This window comes from Glandiceps talaboti, chromosome 13 (genome assembly GCF_964340395.1).
Source record: "Glandiceps talaboti chromosome 13, keGlaTala1.1, whole genome shotgun sequence".
Classification (NCBI taxonomy): Eukaryota; Metazoa; Hemichordata; class Enteropneusta; family Spengelidae; genus Glandiceps; species Glandiceps talaboti.
In genome coordinates, this window is record NC_135561.1 from 3950859 (window position 1) to 3971582 (window position 20724).

At 35.1% G+C, this 20724-nt stretch overlaps 3 protein-coding genes across 5 annotated transcripts; 2 read left to right on the forward strand and 1 right to left on the reverse strand.

The window, feature by feature from the left end:
• Positions 1 to 1779: 1779 nt before the first annotated feature.
• LOC144444181 (uncharacterized) lies at positions 1780 to 2690 on the forward strand. The gene is made up of 2 exons (XM_078133594.1): positions 1780 to 1975; positions 2365 to 2690. Exons 1-2 carry the CDS (start codon positions 1820 to 1822, stop codon positions 2545 to 2547), a joined length of 339 nt encoding a protein of 112 aa, XP_077989720.1. The 5' UTR covers positions 1780 to 1819; the 3' UTR covers positions 2548 to 2690.
• Positions 2691 to 3229: 539 nt separating this feature from the next.
• Positions 3230 to 8068, reverse strand: LOC144444796 (U5 small nuclear ribonucleoprotein 40 kDa protein-like). The gene is made up of 9 exons (XM_078134335.1): positions 7877 to 8068; positions 7201 to 7330; positions 6865 to 6958; positions 6127 to 6292; positions 5653 to 5775; positions 5036 to 5156; positions 4729 to 4811; positions 3999 to 4164; positions 3230 to 3620 (listed from the first exon to the last, which is right to left on the reverse strand). The coding sequence occupies exons 1-9, from the start codon at positions 7991 to 7993 to the stop codon at positions 3568 to 3570; spliced, it is 1053 nt and encodes a 350-aa protein (XP_077990461.1). The 5' UTR covers positions 7994 to 8068; the 3' UTR covers positions 3230 to 3567.
• A 106-nt stretch (positions 8069 to 8174) lies between these two features.
• LOC144444451 (serine/threonine-protein kinase RIO3-like) lies at positions 8175 to 17213 on the forward strand. Of its 3 annotated transcripts, XM_078133873.1 has the most exons (12): positions 8175 to 8361; positions 8487 to 8727; positions 9007 to 9161; positions 9936 to 10040; positions 10634 to 10746; positions 11146 to 11292; positions 11523 to 11650; positions 12476 to 12658; positions 13466 to 13625; positions 14077 to 14247; positions 14660 to 14767; positions 15207 to 17213. In XM_078133873.1, the coding sequence occupies exons 2-12, from the start codon at positions 8657 to 8659 to the stop codon at positions 15354 to 15356; spliced, it is 1491 nt and encodes a 496-aa protein (XP_077989999.1). In that variant the 5' UTR covers positions 8175 to 8361; positions 8487 to 8656; the 3' UTR covers positions 15357 to 17213. The 3 variants fall into 3 exon arrangements, 2 of the variants coding, with proteins under 2 accessions (XP_077989999.1, XP_077989998.1); XR_013481837.1 differs by having other exon boundaries at positions 8175 to 8727; positions 14671 to 14767; positions 15207 to 15339; XM_078133872.1 differs by having other exon boundaries at positions 8175 to 8727.
• The last annotated feature ends 3511 nt before the right edge of the window (positions 17214 to 20724 follow it).

A 20724-nucleotide genomic window follows, 5' to 3' on the forward strand; every position in this document is an offset into this window, starting at 1 on the left:
AGGAAAAGAGTTGGTGGATCAAAATGTGAAAAATGTCACCAGAAATAGGAAAACAGCTACTTGTACAGTGGAAAATGTTGATAGTATATATACAGCCAGTGAAAATCATAATGTAGAGGAGAGAAAATGCCAAGGTAGTATTGAGAAGACAAATAAAAAAGCAGTAAAACAAGATGGAACATCATCAGACTCACAGAGGCACAGTTCACCAACTCACGATGGTGTCAGTACAGGAAAGAAATGTCAAGGTACTGTTGAGAAACAAGTGGAAACTTCATCACAATCTAGGCTAAGAAAGAGGCAAAATTCAAGAACTGAAGCTGATCCTTACATAGGAAATAGTCTCAAAGAAGTTGAAGAGCTATCATCAGAATCCGAGTATAAAAGAAAGCAAAAATCCCCAACTCGGTCTAGTCCACACAGAGAAAAGAAACTTGTCAGAGCTGAAAGACAAGATTTATCAGAGTCTGAAGCAAAAAGAAAGCAAAAATCACCAACTCGGTCTAGTCCACACAGAGCACAGAAACTTGTCGGAACTGAAAGACAAGATTTGTCAGAATCTGAACCAAAAAGAAAGCAAAAATCACCAACCCAACAGAGAGCAAAGAAACCTGTAGGAGCTGAGAAACAGGAAGGAAATTCATTAGAATGTGAGCTTAAAAGAAGGCAAACTTCACCTCATGTAGACAGGTTAGCTTCTAAAGATAAATCCAAAAGAAAAGTATCATTCAGTCCAGTACCAACTGTGTTCTCAGGTCAAGAGGAATCCAAATCTCGCCCTGACAATAATACCACTGCTTCCATCGTTGGCATTCTGAAAGTATCTGACAAAGTTGATGTCGTCATCAAAGCTAGTGATGTTACCAATCACCAGGGTGACATACATAAAGATCCTAACAATTCTAAAACTACAGTAGATATGTTTTGTACCAAGGACAACACCAGTGATGAAAAAAATGACAATAAAAATACAACTGGTTCATCACCTCTTACACAAGCATCACCAATGTCAGCAAAGAAAGCTGAACCATCCAATAAAGAGAGTACAGTGCTATCCAAAAGTAGTAGAGTAAAAGTGATCCAGTCACATACAAAGTCATATAAATCAGATCTCCCAAAGAATTCTCAAATGTTTGCCAAGAACTTTCCCATTGATTCACAAGATATAGCCTTATCTGTACAAAGTCCTTCAAGAATCATTCCAGCTCTGTCTAATCTCCATGTATCCACTGCAGACACAAGAGAGAAGACTGATACTGTGCAAGCTGCCGACGTTTCTCAAAAGACATGTCAGCTACTTAGACCTTCTTTCTCAACCAGGAAGTCAACATATTTTCCTTCTTACTGTAAAAGTAGTTTCCTTGTTCCTTCAAGAAATCACACGAGTGCTTCATCAAGTAGAAGTTTGACGCAAGGTACACCTGTGATAAAACCTGCAACAACAACTGCATTAAGTCAGAATTGTGCATCAACATTGAGCCAGCAGAGTACAACAGACACAACACCAAGTCACAATCTTTCAAAAGACACATCCCAAAGTACCACGACACCAAAATATGCTATGACACAGGTCACCAAAAGTCAAGGTGGTACACAAAATACAATGACAAGTCAAAACATCAAACCAACCCTACTAAGTGGAGTAATGAAAGCAGCAACTTTCAATACTACAACTGCCGCTGTACAAGAAACTACAAAGTTGACAAATACATCGGCAAGTCAGGGTAGCTTCACTAGTCAACATTGCAGACCCTCACTTACCTCAACCACCATCACAGCTAGTGTCAATCCTAAACCATTCCCATATCAGTTTGTCGGTATGCCATCACTACCTAACCAAGCAAAGTCTACAAATACTGAGGACCCAAGTGAGAAAACAGAGAGTTGTTCCCAACCTACTGTAACTACAAGTGTAATAGATATATCATCATGTACATCTGATACCACACTACCTACCTCACAACCATCTCAACCAGTAAGTATTCAGTTATTAAATGTATCATGTGTGTGGTTGATAACAATAGTAACTTGGATTCAGAAAGAAGCAGTGGCCTAGTACATGTAATTATGTATATGTAGGTACATAGTGGAATACCACCTAGCCTTCAATGCCTTTAATTAAAACATATACCATTGACTAAATTCTTTTATTTGACTGTGCGAGTTTTCATGACTTCAAATTCGGGATAGCCCAAATAAAAAGCATAAGTCTACCAGGGACATGATAATGAATGCCATGAACCAAGTAATTTTACTTTACTCTTTCTGTGACTAAACGTTATGGGTAGACCAAATAAAAAGTATAGTCACCATGGGATATATTACCATTGACTATGTTCTCTATTTTCCTGACTTCACTTTTAGGATAGACCAAGTAAGAAGCGCAAGTCACCCAAGGACATGATAATGAGTCCATGTGTTGCACTGTTTTCTGAGGATGAAGACGACATCAACTCAGGACTAAGACAAGACATCAGCAGAATTCAAACTTTCTTAAATAATGAAAGACTTAGTTCATCTAGATTACGAAAACAGGCAAAACAGTAACCATGGTATTTCAAGACTTAGTTAATCTAGATTACAAAAAGAAGCCAAACACACAAACAGTAACCATGGTAATACAAGACTTAATTCATTTAGATTACAAAAACATGCCAAACAGTAACCATGGTATTCCAAGACTTAGTTAAACAGGCAAAACAGTAACCATTCGAAGACTGAATGATATCAGTTGATTAGCAGCATTGATAATATGCCTTGGTTTGCAATTTCTGCAAATCCTTTAAAGGATTCTGTTAACAGTATTATTAACTTTGTGTTTTTTGTTTGTTATCAGTGATAGGAAGCCCTGAAACACAGGTAATTTAGTCAGACTGAACATATGTATTTTGGCTGATAACAATTGTACAAAAAAGACACTATTTCCATGCTTAGATGCCACTCTAATTTGATGGAGGAATGATGTAAGAATTTGGACAACAGGTTTGTCCTCTTTAAAGTGTTTTGTCCAATTGAATAGTCTGTTTAATACAAGGATTCACCTTTTTATTAGAAAATCATAATTAACTTTTATAACATGGATTTCCCTATTAAATTAGTGTCAGTAAAATGGTCCCTGGATTGTATTAAAACAGAAAAAATACATTAACATCAAAATAAGAAATATTCTTGAAGTAAAAAAAATCACCATTTCTTAGTATTTGCAGTAGTACAGTTTTTCAAAGCCTTATGTGAAATTCTAAGAGTTCTTGTTGTTGTTCTAACTTGTTAAAATATTGATATATTACAAATAAATGAATTTGCTACAGCAACTAGTTTTTGTATCTTTTATTATAAAACAATGTCTTCAGAAATACCTTCTTATGTGGCAGGGTTTAAAGTACACGCCATTTAGTCCAAAAACAAAACTAAACAGTACATTCAGTGTGTTCAAATCTAGTATAGCATTCTGAATAGACTGACAAAATAAAAAGGATGACTAGTTTGAAATATTGTCCATATACTTGGATAAAATGAAATAATATCAATATTGAATAACTCATAAAATACTTCAGGCAGTGGTATAGTTTACGGCTGGATTTCTCCGATATAAATCTTTTTGTCACTTGCACAGGAAACAACTGAAAAAGAAAGAGGCTTTTGATGTAATTACTTTATGTTGAACAATATCCCAACCCCTGGAAACTGTCCTTCATCCCAACCAAATCTATTCCAACCCTGGAAACTGTCCTTGATCCCAGCCCAATCTATTCCAACCCTTGAAACTGTCCTTCATCCAATCCCCATCAAGCTCTGTATGTGTGAGGTAATAAATTAATATCATGCTATACAGTAAATGTTACTACCAGTACATTCTATCTAATTCATGATGTAATGATGTATGGCCATGTAGATAAGACACATAAAATGTGCCATGTTACAATCTTGATACCTCAATTAATATTCAACATATTCCAGTAAATAATTTAAGACGTTTTTAGAAGTCTGCATTATCTTACCGACTGGTTCCTGGGGATGAAAATCTACATCATTTACAGACCCTGAATGTCCGGGTAATTTGTATAGTATTCTCCTTGTGGTAGTATCCCATACATAAACAAATCTGTCTGCTGATCCTGCTGCAACTTTACTACCATCTGATGCCCAGCAACATCGGATTAAATTCTGAAGAAAAAGAATTATATCATTATTAGAGGAAGAACTAGTCAAATGAAAACTACATATAACCGGTATTTTGCTTGAAAGGTCAGTATATATAAAGTTTTTGTCATGGTGGTTGGGCTGACATTGAAAGTCACATAGCACTAGCAGCCAAGAGAATCACCAGTAAATCTCTCTAATTTTAATCTTAACAAATATTATTGATAAAGTTACCTGTTTGGAGTCTTAGTTTTGAAGTGATTACACAGCTAAGTATCAATTTCTATTCTACTTAACAAATATGTTATCATGTCTGATTCATAGTGATACCATTTTTTGTTTCATTCAAATTACCTGAGCATAACATCACTACTATGCCACCTAATGGCCAGTGGTTAGGTCAGCAAATGGTTGTTTTGACAAAGCCAAAGTCAATGTGAACAGGTGAAATGTTACTCATTGGTACTCAGAACTCTTGGGGGTTGTTTGACAAGAACTAATAATTTCTATGATTTACACCAGAATCTAAAAGTCTGACAATATGTGATGGCATTTGAAAACAGAATCTGAGACAACTTACTGACTTACCTTTTCAAAATTATGCTGTGCACCTTGAAAAAGTTTGACACATCTTTCTTGTGGAGCAAATGGTCTGACGTCCCAGATCCGTACTGTTAAAAAGAAGTTACAGTTGGAATATGACAAATCAAATCAAACCGTTAATAATAATTATTTATTCATTGATTACAAGGAATTGAACTGATATGAAAATTTGATATACACAATAGAAATTTATTAAACTAAACAGTGAAATATAGTCACTTTGGAACAACAGTAAATTCAGAGCATCCTCACTGTCTGAAAACAGTGTAAGTTTGAATGAACTTTGACCTACCTGTATTATCCATTGCATTTGTTACTATATAGGAGCCATCAGGACTAAGTTTTATACCGGTAACTGTGTCTGTATGGCCTCTCATTTTATAAACTATGTCGTTTTTCCTCAAATCCCACACCTGAAGATAAAAGAATATACACAATACATTATATGTGAAATGGAACGCACTGTTAATACTTGTCTGAATTACAAATCAGTGTTTTCTGTCTTCCACCCTCCCTACCCATATTTAACTGAAGTAATGAATGAGATTAATTTTAACCAGATAACAAAAATAAGCTACACTTTCAAAGAAATATATTATACAAATATGCAAAATGAATACAAAAGAAATACACCATTGTTGTCTGATGTAGACCATGGAAATAATGTCAATTTATTCATCCAACCCTTCACCCTTCCATTAAACCTATTGACCAAGCAATCCTCCAACCATCCATCCACCTATCCATTACTCAAATCCCCCCCCCCCAACCCATGCACCCATCATTCAATTATTCATTCATCCTTTTACTTCTCCATCCATCCATCCATCTATACATCCATGCATTCATCTATCATTCATTCTAGCTCTTTAGACAATTGTTAAAACAAATAAGACAAATCCAACGCACCTTAAGATCATTATCAATTCCCCCTGATATGATCTGATCACTTGTATCATTAAACGACACGGCTGTCACTTGGTATGTGTTTTGAAAGGTTTGAACAGCCCCTTTTTTCCTTGTATCCCAAAGCTGAAGTCAAAATGAAAGAAAAAGAACTATTAAATACTGTACATATGATACATTGCTGGTAAATGTACTGTTAGTAACTTGTATACCTACAGAGTTGGAAAAGTACTGTTATTAAGTTGTGTACCTATAGAAAGACTAAAAGTACTGTAATATGAGATTGTTATGGCTTTTTTTTTATTGTGAAAGTATGCCAATCCTAGCCAATAGGTCAAGGCCACAGGTCATTTCTATGTAAGAATATGTACTGAACACTGTTCTTAAACGTTTCTAATTGTGTGCCTAACTTGACTGTACCATCATCACTGCCTGGGACTAATTCATTAACTTTTAAGTTTCTAGTTGTGTACATACCTTGATTGTACCATCATCACTGCCACTCACAACCATCTGTAAACCTCGTCTTGAAGGATGACATGAATTGACAAATGCACTGTGACCTTTCAACTTCTTAATTCTGCTCCCTGAGTGTAAATCCCACAATGCAACAATCTTGTCTGTAGATGCAGTGAACAGGGTACTGAAATGGTAAAAAATATATGTCCAAATATGGTTAATCTGACCCCTGACCTCTAATATATAGATCTGAGGTAAGCACAACATGTACATTACAAGTCACTTAGTTAGTATTGCCATTACAATTACCACTACTCTACACTATGTCTTGTTTAGCAACCTGATGAAAAATTTCAGTGACAAAGTCATTTGAAAGCTCTTACTCATAGTCAAAAAAAAATTTTGGGGAGTCAACAAATTGTTGCTGTTGTCACATCAGGGGTGTATTATAGTACAAATCTGGTGATACAGACAAAATGATACTATAAATTTGGAATTCTCTTCCAAACATTTGTTTGACCTTAGTGACCCATATTAGTACAAATTTACATTTGTAACTATGAACCGAGAGACCATGAACATTTATTCTCGCAAGATCATATGTAAAAATTGTGAAAATAAGAAATGAGATGTTCTTGTATACTATAGTAGGCCACTCTTTAGTACATCTAGATAAGGATGCAATATTTTTGGCTCTAATTATGTCAATGAAGTTTTTAACTCTGATCTGTGATGTGTATATAGATTAGGTTTTACCTTCCATCCGTTGAGTACTGTAACTCCATGATAGCACCAGTATGACCTTTCAAGACTGCATAGTTTTCACATTCACCATACACATTCCAAAGAACTGGAATAAAAGAAAATAAAAATGTTTGAACTATTTCATCTCTGTACTCTCAAGCTTTGATTTTACTCTCTGATTTAGCTCCTTGACTGAAAGACTCATCGTTGTTTGCACTTTGTTGTGTTGTTACGTAAACTGACTGAAACATTACTGAGCCATTCAGTTCTAGACAGCACAAACAACAATGAGTATCTCACCCTAATTTAGTACTCAGTGCAAACCAGTCTACATTATATTATACTTACATATTTGTCTGTCAAATCCACCTGATGCTAATGTACTCCCGTCTGGTGAAAATTTAGCACTGAAAATATCCCCTTCATGTCCACTTAATAACATAATGGGTGCTAGTAGACTAGACGTTCTTGGTGGTCCCTGTAGAAATAACAAACAAGTTGTATGAAATCGTTAATAACATATAAATGTGTACAAAATGATATGTAGTATACTTCTTACGATGTTGACGAGACAGTGAAAATTTGAGGTTTGCTTCCCAAAAATATTTTGACTCTGAGTAGAATTACATTTGTTCTCAATAGGTAAATCTGGGATATTAAATGAAGCCATAGAAGTTATGAATTATTTGGGATGGAACAAGTTTCTGGTAAACACCAAAACGTTATCAAACTTGTCAACACTGAAAATTGGCAAATTCTTCCTTATAAAATGAGTTACATTGTATCCAAAACATCTGTTAATATGCACCATATTATTAATGCCAAATCTGTATTGATATTTGACAAATAATAGAATTGTACACAAATGTCGCAGCGAATCTATGCTATGTGAACCTAACAGTTTTTACTTTTAACACTGTAGATACAGTGAGCAAAAGTGTTCGATTAAGAAACCATAACACAATGTAGAGTCAAAGGGAAACTTGTGAATCTGCATATGATACATTGAATGATAGGAACTTACTCCTTCAACGACAGCCCTCTGTTGTGGACCTCCATATGAGATTAGATCACTCTTAGATTTCTTTACAGGAACTAGAGCAGAGTCTTCTGCTTTTCGCTTTCCCTCCATGATTGGCATTTTGAAGAAATTTGACTAATTTGGTCCAAATTGCGATCAGATATACACCACAACAAACGACAAGGACTCATACACGCTCGATCACGAGGAAATAAGTAGCAACAAACATATACAGGTCAACGTTAGGTTGTTTACTTGCCTCCACTGGAAAGGTCATTGACGCTTGCGCAACATCGTCGGCGGGCGAAGTTGCACCACCTTCTGAAATCGCGTTTATTTTTAACTCAATACGTGTTTATTTTCTATTGTTTTGAAAAAAAATCCGGTGCTATTTCAACACCAACATCAACGGTAACTCCAAGACTGCCGTGAAGGGCTAACCTGCTAACAGGACTATTTAAAAGGCCGCGATATCGTAACATTACAGGGTCTGCCTTGTGGAATAATATCGTCCAATTTTGATATTTTGCATTTACATTTTTTCTTCGCAATATTTCATTGTATATATATTTGTATCATAATTATTTATTGACTGTAAATATGGAATCACAAGGTGAAGTCGTTGTTCCTCCTGCTAAACCAGCAGTACCAACAAATCCATGGGGTAACACCACATCTGGAGTTTCAACCAGTCCATGGGGTAACACCGCATCTGGAGTTTCAACAAGTCCATGGAAGAGATCGGTTCAATTTAGTCCACAACCGTGTTCGCTTGCTGATGTTATGAGTGAAGAACTTGCCAAAGAACTTCAAAAAGACGAGGAGAAAACTGTCCTTTCTGCCATAAGTACAAGGTATTGTGATTTCTTGTACACAAATCACAAGTCCATTGATGTATTGTGAGACACGTGTAATAATACAACCATAATATATCTTAGCTTACTTTACTATTCAAAAAATAATTGTAGCATAACCTAAACCAAAAATCTTGTGATTGTTTGTGTATTCACAGTCAAAAAGTAAAGCTATATTCATATATTAATGACCACCAATTTATAGAATACCACATTTTTAATCTAGTCCAAATTGTGCTAAGCAAACTCATTTTGTTATTGTTGTATTTTTATACCCAGTGATGAGATTGACTTTGATGTAACTTTGCTACAAGATGACAACCAAGACACCACCAATGATCTTCTTCTAGCACAGATGTTACAATTAGAATATGACAAAGAACATGATAAGATCTTAAAGAAAGAAGAGGCTCATATCAACAAAGATAGTAAAGGTATGTAATCAACTGAAGTTTGATCTGTGGTTAGTTACTTTCTGATGTACGATTAACCCTTCAGGGTCTTGGTTTCTAGTAAATCTATGTAATTACACCCTAAACATAGGATGTCAGCCTTTGATTTGAAGGGTTAATATTAATTTTTACAAGAAAGGTGAAAAATGATGCAACCACTTGAACTCGATTCTGACATTGTCCCACCAACTCCCTTGCTATTTATTAACAATGTCAGAATTGAGTACATCATTTGCAAGCAGGAGTAACCAACATTTATGTTATGATGAGTGTTATAACAAAATATAATGTGAATTAATACTCAGTGTCCCATGTACAATGTCCCATATAGTACTCTATGTAACATCCATGATCCAATTGCTAATTTTCAGCTTCATTTTCTTTGGGTTACAAAACCAGCAAGGGTGAACGACATATATGTCAGTTCTAAGTCTTACCTATGTACCAATGGAAGGTATTTGGAGAAACCATCGAACATACAAGGATGTATAAAACACAGTCACACATAAATGAAAGTTCATACTAAATGAAAAAAAGTTTGACACGGCATGACTTCTGATAAAAGACATTTTTTGTGATCAAATGGTAAAGATGGGTTTTCTTATGAATCATCCAATAGTAAGAAATAGGAGAACATCAGATTTTGGTAGGTTAGAAGAAATTGTTGTGTGTCAGTGATGTATTCAATTAGCTTAGATAATTAGAGGGCATCCCAGCTTGACACTGTCATTCACCATTGTTCTCATCTTTTCACAGTGTCACTATCTTTTGCCAATTATCGGTCAACACATCCAGCATTGGAGGAAGAAGATAATGATGATGAAGACACTTGGGAAGAAGAGATAGAACCTTTGAGTAAAGGTGAATATTATGAACCAATAGTGTACTCCTTCGTATTTCTCAACACATTAATACTTAAAAGAGTTATCTTTTTGACCCGTCCTCTGGATGACTAGCTAGACTAGATCTTTTTGCAATGATATTTTAAACATATATTTTGGGTTTTCTTTGTTCAACACCTTTGAACATTGCTGTGTACTTGATTCAGGTGCATTGTAAACATTTCTAATTGATTGATAGAAATCATCTAACACTAATTGAAGTCAATTGATTTTTGACAAATTTGTAAACTAACTGGCTGTTGTACTTGCTCTTCAGTGTGTTTTTGTAAATGGCTGGTGTCGTCTTTGTAACATGAATTATTTTAAGCACTGGGTAGTGATGCTGTCTTTATTGTAGACATTGTGGGTAGTGATGCTGTCTTTATTGTAGACATTGTGGGTAGTGACATTTTCTTTCTTGTATACACATTAACAAATTTTGTACAAATTTATCACATGGAATATATATCACACATACTTACATTAGTGTTGACTTTTAAGGTCAAAATCTAGCTATTGTAAATTTAACAAGACTCAAATGATAATTAAATAAATTATTGCTCTCCTTTGAAGGTTCCCAGAAAAGTACTAGCAGGAAAGGATATACTGGGAAAGGCAAGGATATCACTACAAAACATGACAAAGCAGCATGTGGTAGAAAGAATGCACAGAAATTTGTAGAAACGGTAAGAAGAACTAGTAGATTTACTTTTTCCATTTCTGTAGTGTATGTTCTTGTGTAAACAGGTGTGTATTAGTGAAAGAGTTTTTACCAAATTAGTTAATGGCAACAAACATGCTTCAAAAAATAAGAAGAGAATTTTCAGCTTGTCTTTTTGATGGAGTGAGTTAAATATTACTTTTTGTAAAACTGAAAGAAGACAGACAGACTTACACTGATGAACAAAATGACAAAAACAATTTTTTAGGTGTTTACCAAATTTTGTGTCGTAAGCTTGAGTCAAAGGTTCACATGAAGATGTATTTGAATGAAAGAGTACTTTGAATACCACCTTTTGTATTTGAACCCATTTTATTATTACAAATGTTCAGTCATGTCTAACAGTTATTTTGTTCTGTCTCAGTTTCCTGTAGATTTTGCTACTGGCAACTATGACCAATTAGATGACCTACAACTATCTAATTCAGTCTACAATGTACTCAAACAACATAGTTACTCTGAAGAAAAGAAGAGTCATAGAGTCCATGAAAAGAAAGAACACTCTACCTCAGTAAGTAATCAATGTATCTGTAGCTAGAAAAGCTGATATACAACAGGAACAAATTCTTGATTCTGATGATGTAAGACTAACTGTGCCTCAAGCTCTGCTTGTAGCAATTAGTCACCTTACAAATCTCCTTTAAGTTTTGAACTTGTTTACCAGTGAAATTTTGAACTTTGAAATGTTTTTAAGTAAATGTATATTTTAATACCTCGTTGTATTTCCTTTGCCTGTAACAGGAACAAGCCCTTGATTCTAACACACGTCTAATGATGTACAAGATAGTTAATAGTGGTACCTTAGAGTCCATCAATGGATGTATCAGTACTGGTAAAGAAGCTGTGGTATTCCACGCCAATGGTGGCCTGTAAGTTGAAGTCATGTAATCTACTACACACTTTGCACCGTTCACAGAAATTTGCCATAGGCTAGATATCAAAAAGACAAAAGATTGCATATGTCTGCCACTAGGGGTGCTATTCACTATTCAGTATTAGAGCAAACATAATCCTGCTGTCATAATTTGTCAAGACAAAAGTTGATGTCACTTGAAATAGGCACATCTTTACCTTTTGAAATGATGTAATATTATGAACTCATGAAGTTCTTTTGTTGACATTTTTTGTACTTCTTCCTGTATTGTCATGCTATTGATATTCATGACTTACTGTTGTCTGATGATCGCACAATGCGTGAAACCTTAGATTTACCTTTCGTTTTCACCCTTATCTGGGGTGACCTCACATCTTGCATTTTTAAAATGGCTGCAAATCAGTAACTGGAATATATCATTGTTTTAGTATAATGTAAAAGTCATTTGTAAATTATCCTCTCACATTACATTCACGCTGAAAAAAGTACTTTAAACAGAAAAAATCCTCTCCTAAATCTAAAATGTAGTAATCTTAGAATACTAGTAATTTTTATCAGTAAGTAATTTATCTCAAGAAGTTAGATTTGTTAAATGTACCACTCAGTCAGGGTCAGTGGTATGATGTGATAAGTTACAACTGACCACTAGAGGGTAGTGTAGCAATCTAATTGTATAATTTGTGTTAAAAGTCTTGAAAAAGCTCATAGTGCGAAATTGGTCGATGATTCAAGCTGTTTTTTTGTACTGAATTACTACTGTAATTAACATAGTGGAATGATGTAGTTTTGTAATGATTGTTATGTCTTTTTGATGTGACAGGATGGAAGGTAAATTGGTTCCCTACGAGTGTGCCATCAAAGTATTCAAAACCACACTGAATGAATTCAAGACAAGAAACAAGTATATCAAAGATGACTATAGGTTTAAAGACAGAATGAGAAAACTCAACCCCAGAAAGATAATCAAAATGTGGGCTGAAAAAGAAATGCATAATTTAATGAGGTGAGATCCTAAGTCTTTGTGGTTTGTATGATTCAATGGATTAACAAAATACCAGTCAGTGGCTCTGTTTGATACAACCATGTAGAAATAAATAAGAAAAATAAGATTGCAATTTATAGCTACATTTAGTCTAAATGAAAATATTTATGTCAATGCTACCATAACAAGACACAGACACACAGATGCCAATGTTTTTGATGTCTGCATTTGATGTCTACATGGTGGCACTTTAGTTCATTGCATTTAGACGAAATGTTGCAAGAAACTCGATTCATTCAATCGTGTTATCTTAAAGTGTAGCTGGTGTAGTTTCTCATTAGTTTCTGTGTGATTGTACCAAAGAGAGCTGCTAAACGGTACTTTCAAATCCGTATGTGTGTGTGTATGTTACTTTGTATGTATGTATGTATGTATGTATGTATGTATGTATGTATGTATGTATGTATGTATGTATGTATGTATGTATGTATGTATGTATGTATGTATGTATGTATGTATGTATGTATGTATGTATGTATGTATGTATGTATGTGTCTGATAGTGTTTTTGTTCAATAAGGTCCATATGTGTGTTTGTCTGTTCAATAGTTAATCCATATTTGTGTCTGTATGTGTATGTCTGTTTGGATGTATGAGTATTTTTTCAGCTGTTATTGTTTTCTTTCATTGTATGTCACATTTTTGGGTCATAGTAATAATTGATTTCTGATACAAGTGTGCCTTGAATACAAACCAATTAGAGTTAATGTCAGTAAATGATATATATAATTATAACCATAATCTAATACATGTACTATTCATTCCATAGAATGCAGAAAGTTGGTATCAGAGTACCAGATGTTGTCCTTCTAAGGAGACACGTACTTGTCATGTCATTTATTGGTCAGGATCAGAAGCCAGCTCCTAAACTAAAACAAGCCAAACTTACCATGGAACAAACCAAAGATGCATACTTTCAGTGTGTCAAGGTAAAGAAATGACCTTTTACTTCATACCATGCCAGTTATCAGAAAGACAAAAGATTATATAGGTTAGCCACTAGGAGTGCTGTTTACAAAACAGTTATTGAACTAGACTTGAGGGCCTTGATATCTGAGTATACTCTAGCCTTTTTGAAAGAAGCATCATTTCCCAGGACATGACAAAAGTTGGTTGCATTCTCAACCAGTGAAACTATCCTACTACATTTGTTATTTGATGATGCATTATGGACAAAGTATTCTTCTAGTGTTCATGTAGAAAATTACTGACAAAAAAAAGTGTTGACAACTAACATTGTCAGTGGTATTGTGACTTGAACTTGTAATTGAGATTGAGAATTCCACTGCAGTTCCCACTCATTTAAAGTTTAACCCATTATTAACTACTTAACATAGTCAGAAACTACCACTAACAGCAACTTTTTTGTCTCCCCATCAGATGATGAAGATTATGTTCCAAGATGCCAAACTAGTACATGCTGATTTGAGTGAATATAATATGTTATGGCATAATGACTTGGTGTGGTTCATTGATGTCTCACAGTCTGTAGAACCAACACATCCACATGCATTAGAATTTCTATTTAGAGATTGTACCAATGTCTATCAGGTAAGTTATCACAACATACTAAAAATTTACACATCCACATGTACTAGGATTCTTATGTTGACATTGTGCCAATGGGGATTGTGAAGATTTAAAAAAGTTATTACACAGCAAAGTTGATCTGTCACAAGTTTACACAGCAATGATAGGTCAAAGGGCATGCATATAGGTCAAAGGGCATGAATGTACTTGACAGAGTTGATACAGGGAATCCAAATATGGCATATAAGAAGACAAAATGACAATTAATTGGTTGAAATGATATTTTTTGGCAGAGTCAATAGCGTATTCAATTAATACTTGGTGTAAATATAGACAGGGAAATGTATATCTTGACAATAAATTTATCTAGTGGTAATGATATGACATATCACTTTGGTGGCATATTTCTAACTCCCCATTTTGTTTCTTTCAGTTTTTCTCCAGGTGTGGTGTGTCCAATGTTATGAAGCCACATCAACTGTTTAACCATATTTCTCAGCTAAATCTACCATCAAGGGAAGGCAAAGATTTTCTCCTGCAGGTAAATGATTCATTTAAACTAAGCAACATACTATGCTGTGTCCATGTGTGTGTGTGTGTGTGTGTGTGTGTGTGTGTGTGTGTGTGTGTGTGTGTGTGTGTGTGTGTGTGTGAGTGTCTGTCTGTCTGCCTGCCTGTCTGTCTGTCTGTGTGTGTGTCTGTGTGTGTGTCTGTATCTGTGTGAGAGTGTCTGTGTCTCTGTGTCTGTGTGGGGTGTGTCTGTCTGTCTGTCTGTGTCTGTATGTGTGTATGTATGTATGTATGTATGTATGTGTGTGTGTGTGTGTGTGTCTGTGTCTGAGTGTTTGTGTCTGTCAGTGTCTGTCTGTGTCTCTGTGTATCTGTCTGTGAGTGTTTTTTCTATCATAACATTTCACTTCAACAGACACACACACTACATCTTTTTCATCTCTGTATCTTCATTCTCTATTTGTTCCTAGGTTCAAGACTATGAACTAAGTGAAGAATTCCGAGCTCAAGTGATGACAGGCAAAAACTATGCTTTTGATTATTTCTTTGAGAAATCAGTACAAGATGAAGACTCTAACAGTGAATCAGATGATGAAGAAGAACTGTGTGATCCACAATGAGTGAATGATATCAAGATATAGGCTTAGACTAGTGGTTAGTGATTAGTATACAAGCTTTGTATTGTAGTAAGATTACAATATCCCTCCCAACCCCACCCACCCCATTTATGTAAATCTTTAAAAGTACCCCCACCCCACCCAACCTCTGTCCCATCACCCTCTGACAGGAAAGTTTTAGTTAGTGTTTACGCAAGACATAGTATAGAAGTACATTAGTAATGTGTAATTTACAGAGTATGAAAATACAAATACAGAAAACAGTGAAAAAGAGGGAGAGTGGCAAGTAATGTAGATGTATACACTACTTTGGGTTAATAGTGTCATGGTATAGAGGGTAGTGTTACAACAACATCAGACAAATTTTAATTTTATTTGAATTATTTTAAATTTCATATTTGTGCTATTTGAACAGTGTTTCATGCCACACAATAAAACAGAGCATTTAGAAGCACTGTAAAATGTTCCATATCTCATAGTCATACCATATAAGGAATATAAGTACTATAACAAAAGTGTTTCAAATCCCTCCATAAAACAGAGCAGTTAGAACACTATAACAAAGTGTTCCACATCATACAGTAGGAATAATGGTGTATAGCTAAAGTGTTTGAAATGACACCATACAACAGGGCAGTCAGCAGCACTGTAACAAAGTGTTCCACATGTTACATCATACAACAGGAATAATGGTGTATAGGCTAAAGTGTTTGAAATGACACCATACAACAGGACAGTTAGCAGCACTGTAACAAAGTGTTCCACATGTGACATCATACAGTAGAGCTGTGAGAGCTATGAGAAAGACTAACAGGACATCTTCAAATAAACCAAGCACTGTTCCATACTGTACCATTATGTGTGAAATGTTGACTCCAGTTTGATAACAGATCAACAAGAACCTTACAAAACAGACTCAAGTCTCAACAGCAACATTACACAGCTTTAAGATACACAAAACTGTAAAAGACATGAAAAGTATCCCCAATTTCAAACAAAGTAATTGTTTCTACTACAGTGGACTACACATATCAAGGAATGATTTAGGTATTTGCTATTCAGTTTAAATGTGTTGACATCAGTCAAGGAGATCACGTAATAGTAAATTTTTGATGTGAGATTGTCATATCTTAGTATGTGAATACATATCATACCAATATGTTATCATAGTTATAGTTTTAATTTGTGTCTGAGTTTAGCGGCCTGATAGTTGACATGCTATCATTGTAAACTATGTAGAAGTGACAGTTTGTATCTGTGTTAGCGTCCTAATAGCTGACATGCTATGGAGTCGTGAGGGGCAAATGGTAACTTAGAGTGGCCAGCTTGGAATCTACAGGTTTCAGGTTCAAGCCCCATTGCTACCATTTCTTTCTGAGTGGCTAAAGTCCTTGGGCAAGATTTGAACCATGATTGTGCCTCAGTCAACCCAGCTGTATAATTGGGGTACCTGGTAGGATAGAGGTGGAAATGTGAATGTTTTAACCCTATGTGCTTATTAAGGCTGCAGTGGATTGTATGCTCCCTAGGGAGTTGAGGAAGCATAAAGGATTGTTGTGCCGCTATAGATCCATGCCAGGGGTAATAATTGTAAAGCGCTTTGAGCACAAAGTCGGAAAGCACTATATAAATGTATTATTATTATTATCGTTGTAAACAGTATGTAGAATTGACACTATATGTCATATGTTTGCTGTCAATTCTTGACCTGAAATATTAGTCTTATTTACAACAGATAGGATTAAAGTAACATGATGATATACTGCCAAAGATAATGATTATAAAAACACACATGATCAGGGTACTTCTTGACTAAAGTCAATTTCAACTGTATCAATTTTATCTGTGGAATAAAAATATACCTGACCAAAATGGGATCTTTTATTTTGTGTGTGAATAGACTGTGATGTGAGATTGTGGAAACCAACACTTGTGGCTAACCAAACAATCAGATATTAGAGTATGTTACATACTCATTCTTACCTGTTGATTTGGACTGATTTCAGTTGCACAAATTAAAATGTAAAGAATGAATCAGTTATGACCCTTGCGCAATCGATATATAAGTTACTATTACAACTGCGTATTTGTACAAGTGAAAAAAAGACTAAGGAAAGCTAACTGCAAAAGAGAAATACAGAAGTAGCAGAATCTTGGTTAAAGGGGCTTATGGTTACAAGAGTGTAAACAACAAATATTTCAGTTTAGGAGAAACTTTGTGCAGGTGGATTCTACCAATACATGTTGAATGATATCTTTTGTCTTTTCATATTACCGTTGAGGGCAGTATAATGCATTCATGCCTAACTCTGTACTACAACATTTTCCACTACTGTAATTTCTCAACATAGGCGTACTTATATATAAAAACTTTTGACCCTGCACATTTTGGACACCCAAATTGATTCTGCCTCCTACAGCTCTTACATTGACGCCATTTTCAGCCACAGTTGCACTAAAGATACAAGTACAAGCTGGTTGAACTTACAAAATAAAGAGACAAGCGGTTTGTCTGTAAGTGTATCATAAGGTGGATCAGATTTCATTCAATCGAACTCGTTTTTCAAGCATGCAGTCCCAAGTGTATATGTATATGTTATTATCAATATTAAATAAATGATTGTAAATGAGACCAGGAAATGGACAGATTGATCTGATTCATGTTTTGTCTGAAGCGTACAGATGAAAACGTGAAGAATGATGTCTTCGGAAATTTCCGTTTCCTTTCTCAATGAAAGCTAGTGTTTCATTTTATGGTGTGAGACATGGCTTAATTTCTGCTTGTACATGTATTTACATCTCTAATTAAAAGGTTTGTTTGCTCATTTCCTCCACTGATTAGTAGACTTGTTCCATTGACAGCTCCCCTATTTCAACTCAACACCAGGCAGTGTAGGAGGTTACTTTAGGATTGTTTTTTCAACATCAGTGGGTTTTAAAGAGGTCATGAGCTCTCATCAAACTCTGACTAAAACCTAACACCTGCTATGACTATGTTTTCTTGAACATCTCAATATTAGTTTGACATTTGGACTGTTAGGAGTGAGTTCATAGTAATGGAATACATCAACCGATAGAAGGTTACATAGAGTAAACAACACCAAATATGGTTTTTGTCATGTGACGTCACCATTTGTTTGTGCAGTAACAAAGAGACAGACACATGCATCACAGGAGACACACTGGCAAACAGAAATAGATGTTCCAGCTTATTGGCATACTTTTCATACTTTCATGGACACACACAATAGGAAATGACACGTACAGTGACAAGTAGGCATAGACACACAAACACATAACCATGGACACATACTGGCATAATGACACATACATACAATTACTGACACTGATTTGACTGCTTGAGTACCAAAGTTTTCATAATTTCAGATCTCCTTTCAGCCTTTACATTAGTCTAGTTCCTATACAGTATTGTTACTATTTACACCTCCACTCGCTGGTTTAGTTAGAAACCATGTTAGCATCCAGACTACATTTATATGTGCACAACGGCATATCTAATATAGTAATGTATGCTCATCATGCATGTATGTAAGAAGGGAAGATTGAAATTATGAAAAGTTCTGATTTTAAGATTTTTGGTTATCCAAGGAGTAACTACCGTAGTCTGAGAAATGTGAAATAAGTAGACAGTCAATCGATCACTAACATTTGATGGCCGGGGTATGTTAAGTCTTTGTTACTGGTAGGTTTGTTGCATAGCTATTAACAGGACAGTGTATTAAAACGGTACATAGTTAGAATTGAGTCCTGACTTACTGTGTCTGCAAGCAGAACGATAAACACACACTAACACATAGATACGCACACAGTGCACACACTGGTAAACGGACACACATGCACACACAGACATACACTGGTAAACAAGAGAGAGAGACACACACACACACACACTGGTAAGCAAACTACAGACAGACAGACACACACACTGGTAACACAGTGAGCACAATGGTAAACAGACAGACAGACATGCTGGTAACTGCGTGCACGTGCGCACACACACACACACTGTGGTAAACAGATACACTTGCAATAATACATATTTTTCCAATAATCTCTTTTATTTGGTCCATAATGTTTAACATCAAAATAACACTTTCATTACAATGATATATATATTTTTGGTCACTGTATCACAAAAAACAACAATTAATATCACAAAGTTGTTAAAAACTTTGAAGTTCAAAAACTAACACATCTACATGTACTAACTACAGTACATCATTTTAACTACATAACATTATAACATTTGAGTCAATAAATTAATAATACAAGTTGATAAGTTTTCCCAATAATGCTGTCTTATGATGTAAATCCTACCACCCCTCTACTGTATCTGATGATGGTATAACCCAGGTATAAATTGCTATTGGGTTATTCCATTTTCTATTTGTAAGGGGTAGAGGATACCAATTCACAAAGAATCACAAACTTAGTCTCTAGCTTTTACACAATGATTTGTTCTTGTTACCATGGAAACTAATGAAAGTATGGTTTGTCCTTTTTTTCTTGGTATTTCTTCTTTTTTCAAAAATACCAATCTAGTTTTATGGTTTTTTAGATGCATGCCAGTTTCACAAGCAATTAAAACTTGGAAGAAAACAGCTTTTTTGAAAAAAAAATTTGAAGACTTTCAAGAGAAAGAACTAAGTGCACCTGAATGTTTGAATAAAGTTGATAAAATCTGTTAAAACTACAGATGACATATTATTGGTCAATCACAAATCAAAAACAGATGACCATCTTCTGAAACATTCAAATTAGATGTTTCTACAACTGTCTTAATAGCAAATTGTCATCACAAGGAAAGAGTTTATTACACAAGAAACATTTAAAACAGTTCACAAAAGTATGATAGTTAGAACTAATGACTGCCCAGCTTGGTGTAAAGTAACACAACCCCCCTCTCCCACCCAGCCACACTGTGAAAAATCTAAGACACCAAGGCAAGATGATGAGAACATCATTGCGAACTATGTGTGATCCAGGACAATACTAGCTGGACCTCCTCCCTCTCTCCATCTCTGTCAATCTCCATGTATGATGTTACTTAGCAACATAACAGCCACAGTTACTTAGCAACATAAGCCACAGTTGCTTAGCAACATAACAGCCACAGTTGCTTAAAAGGAATTGTAAAAGTTAAAACACCGAAAGATTTAGAAATACAGCAGGTTTCATAATACCATTCACCAGCGCTATGATATGATCACATACAAACCAATACGAAACTACACATGCTACACTTTAAGATAGCAAGATTGAATGATTATAGTTTCTTGCCATATTTTGTGTAAATGAAATGAACTGACGTGCCACCATGTAGACATCAAAACATTGGTACCTGCATGTC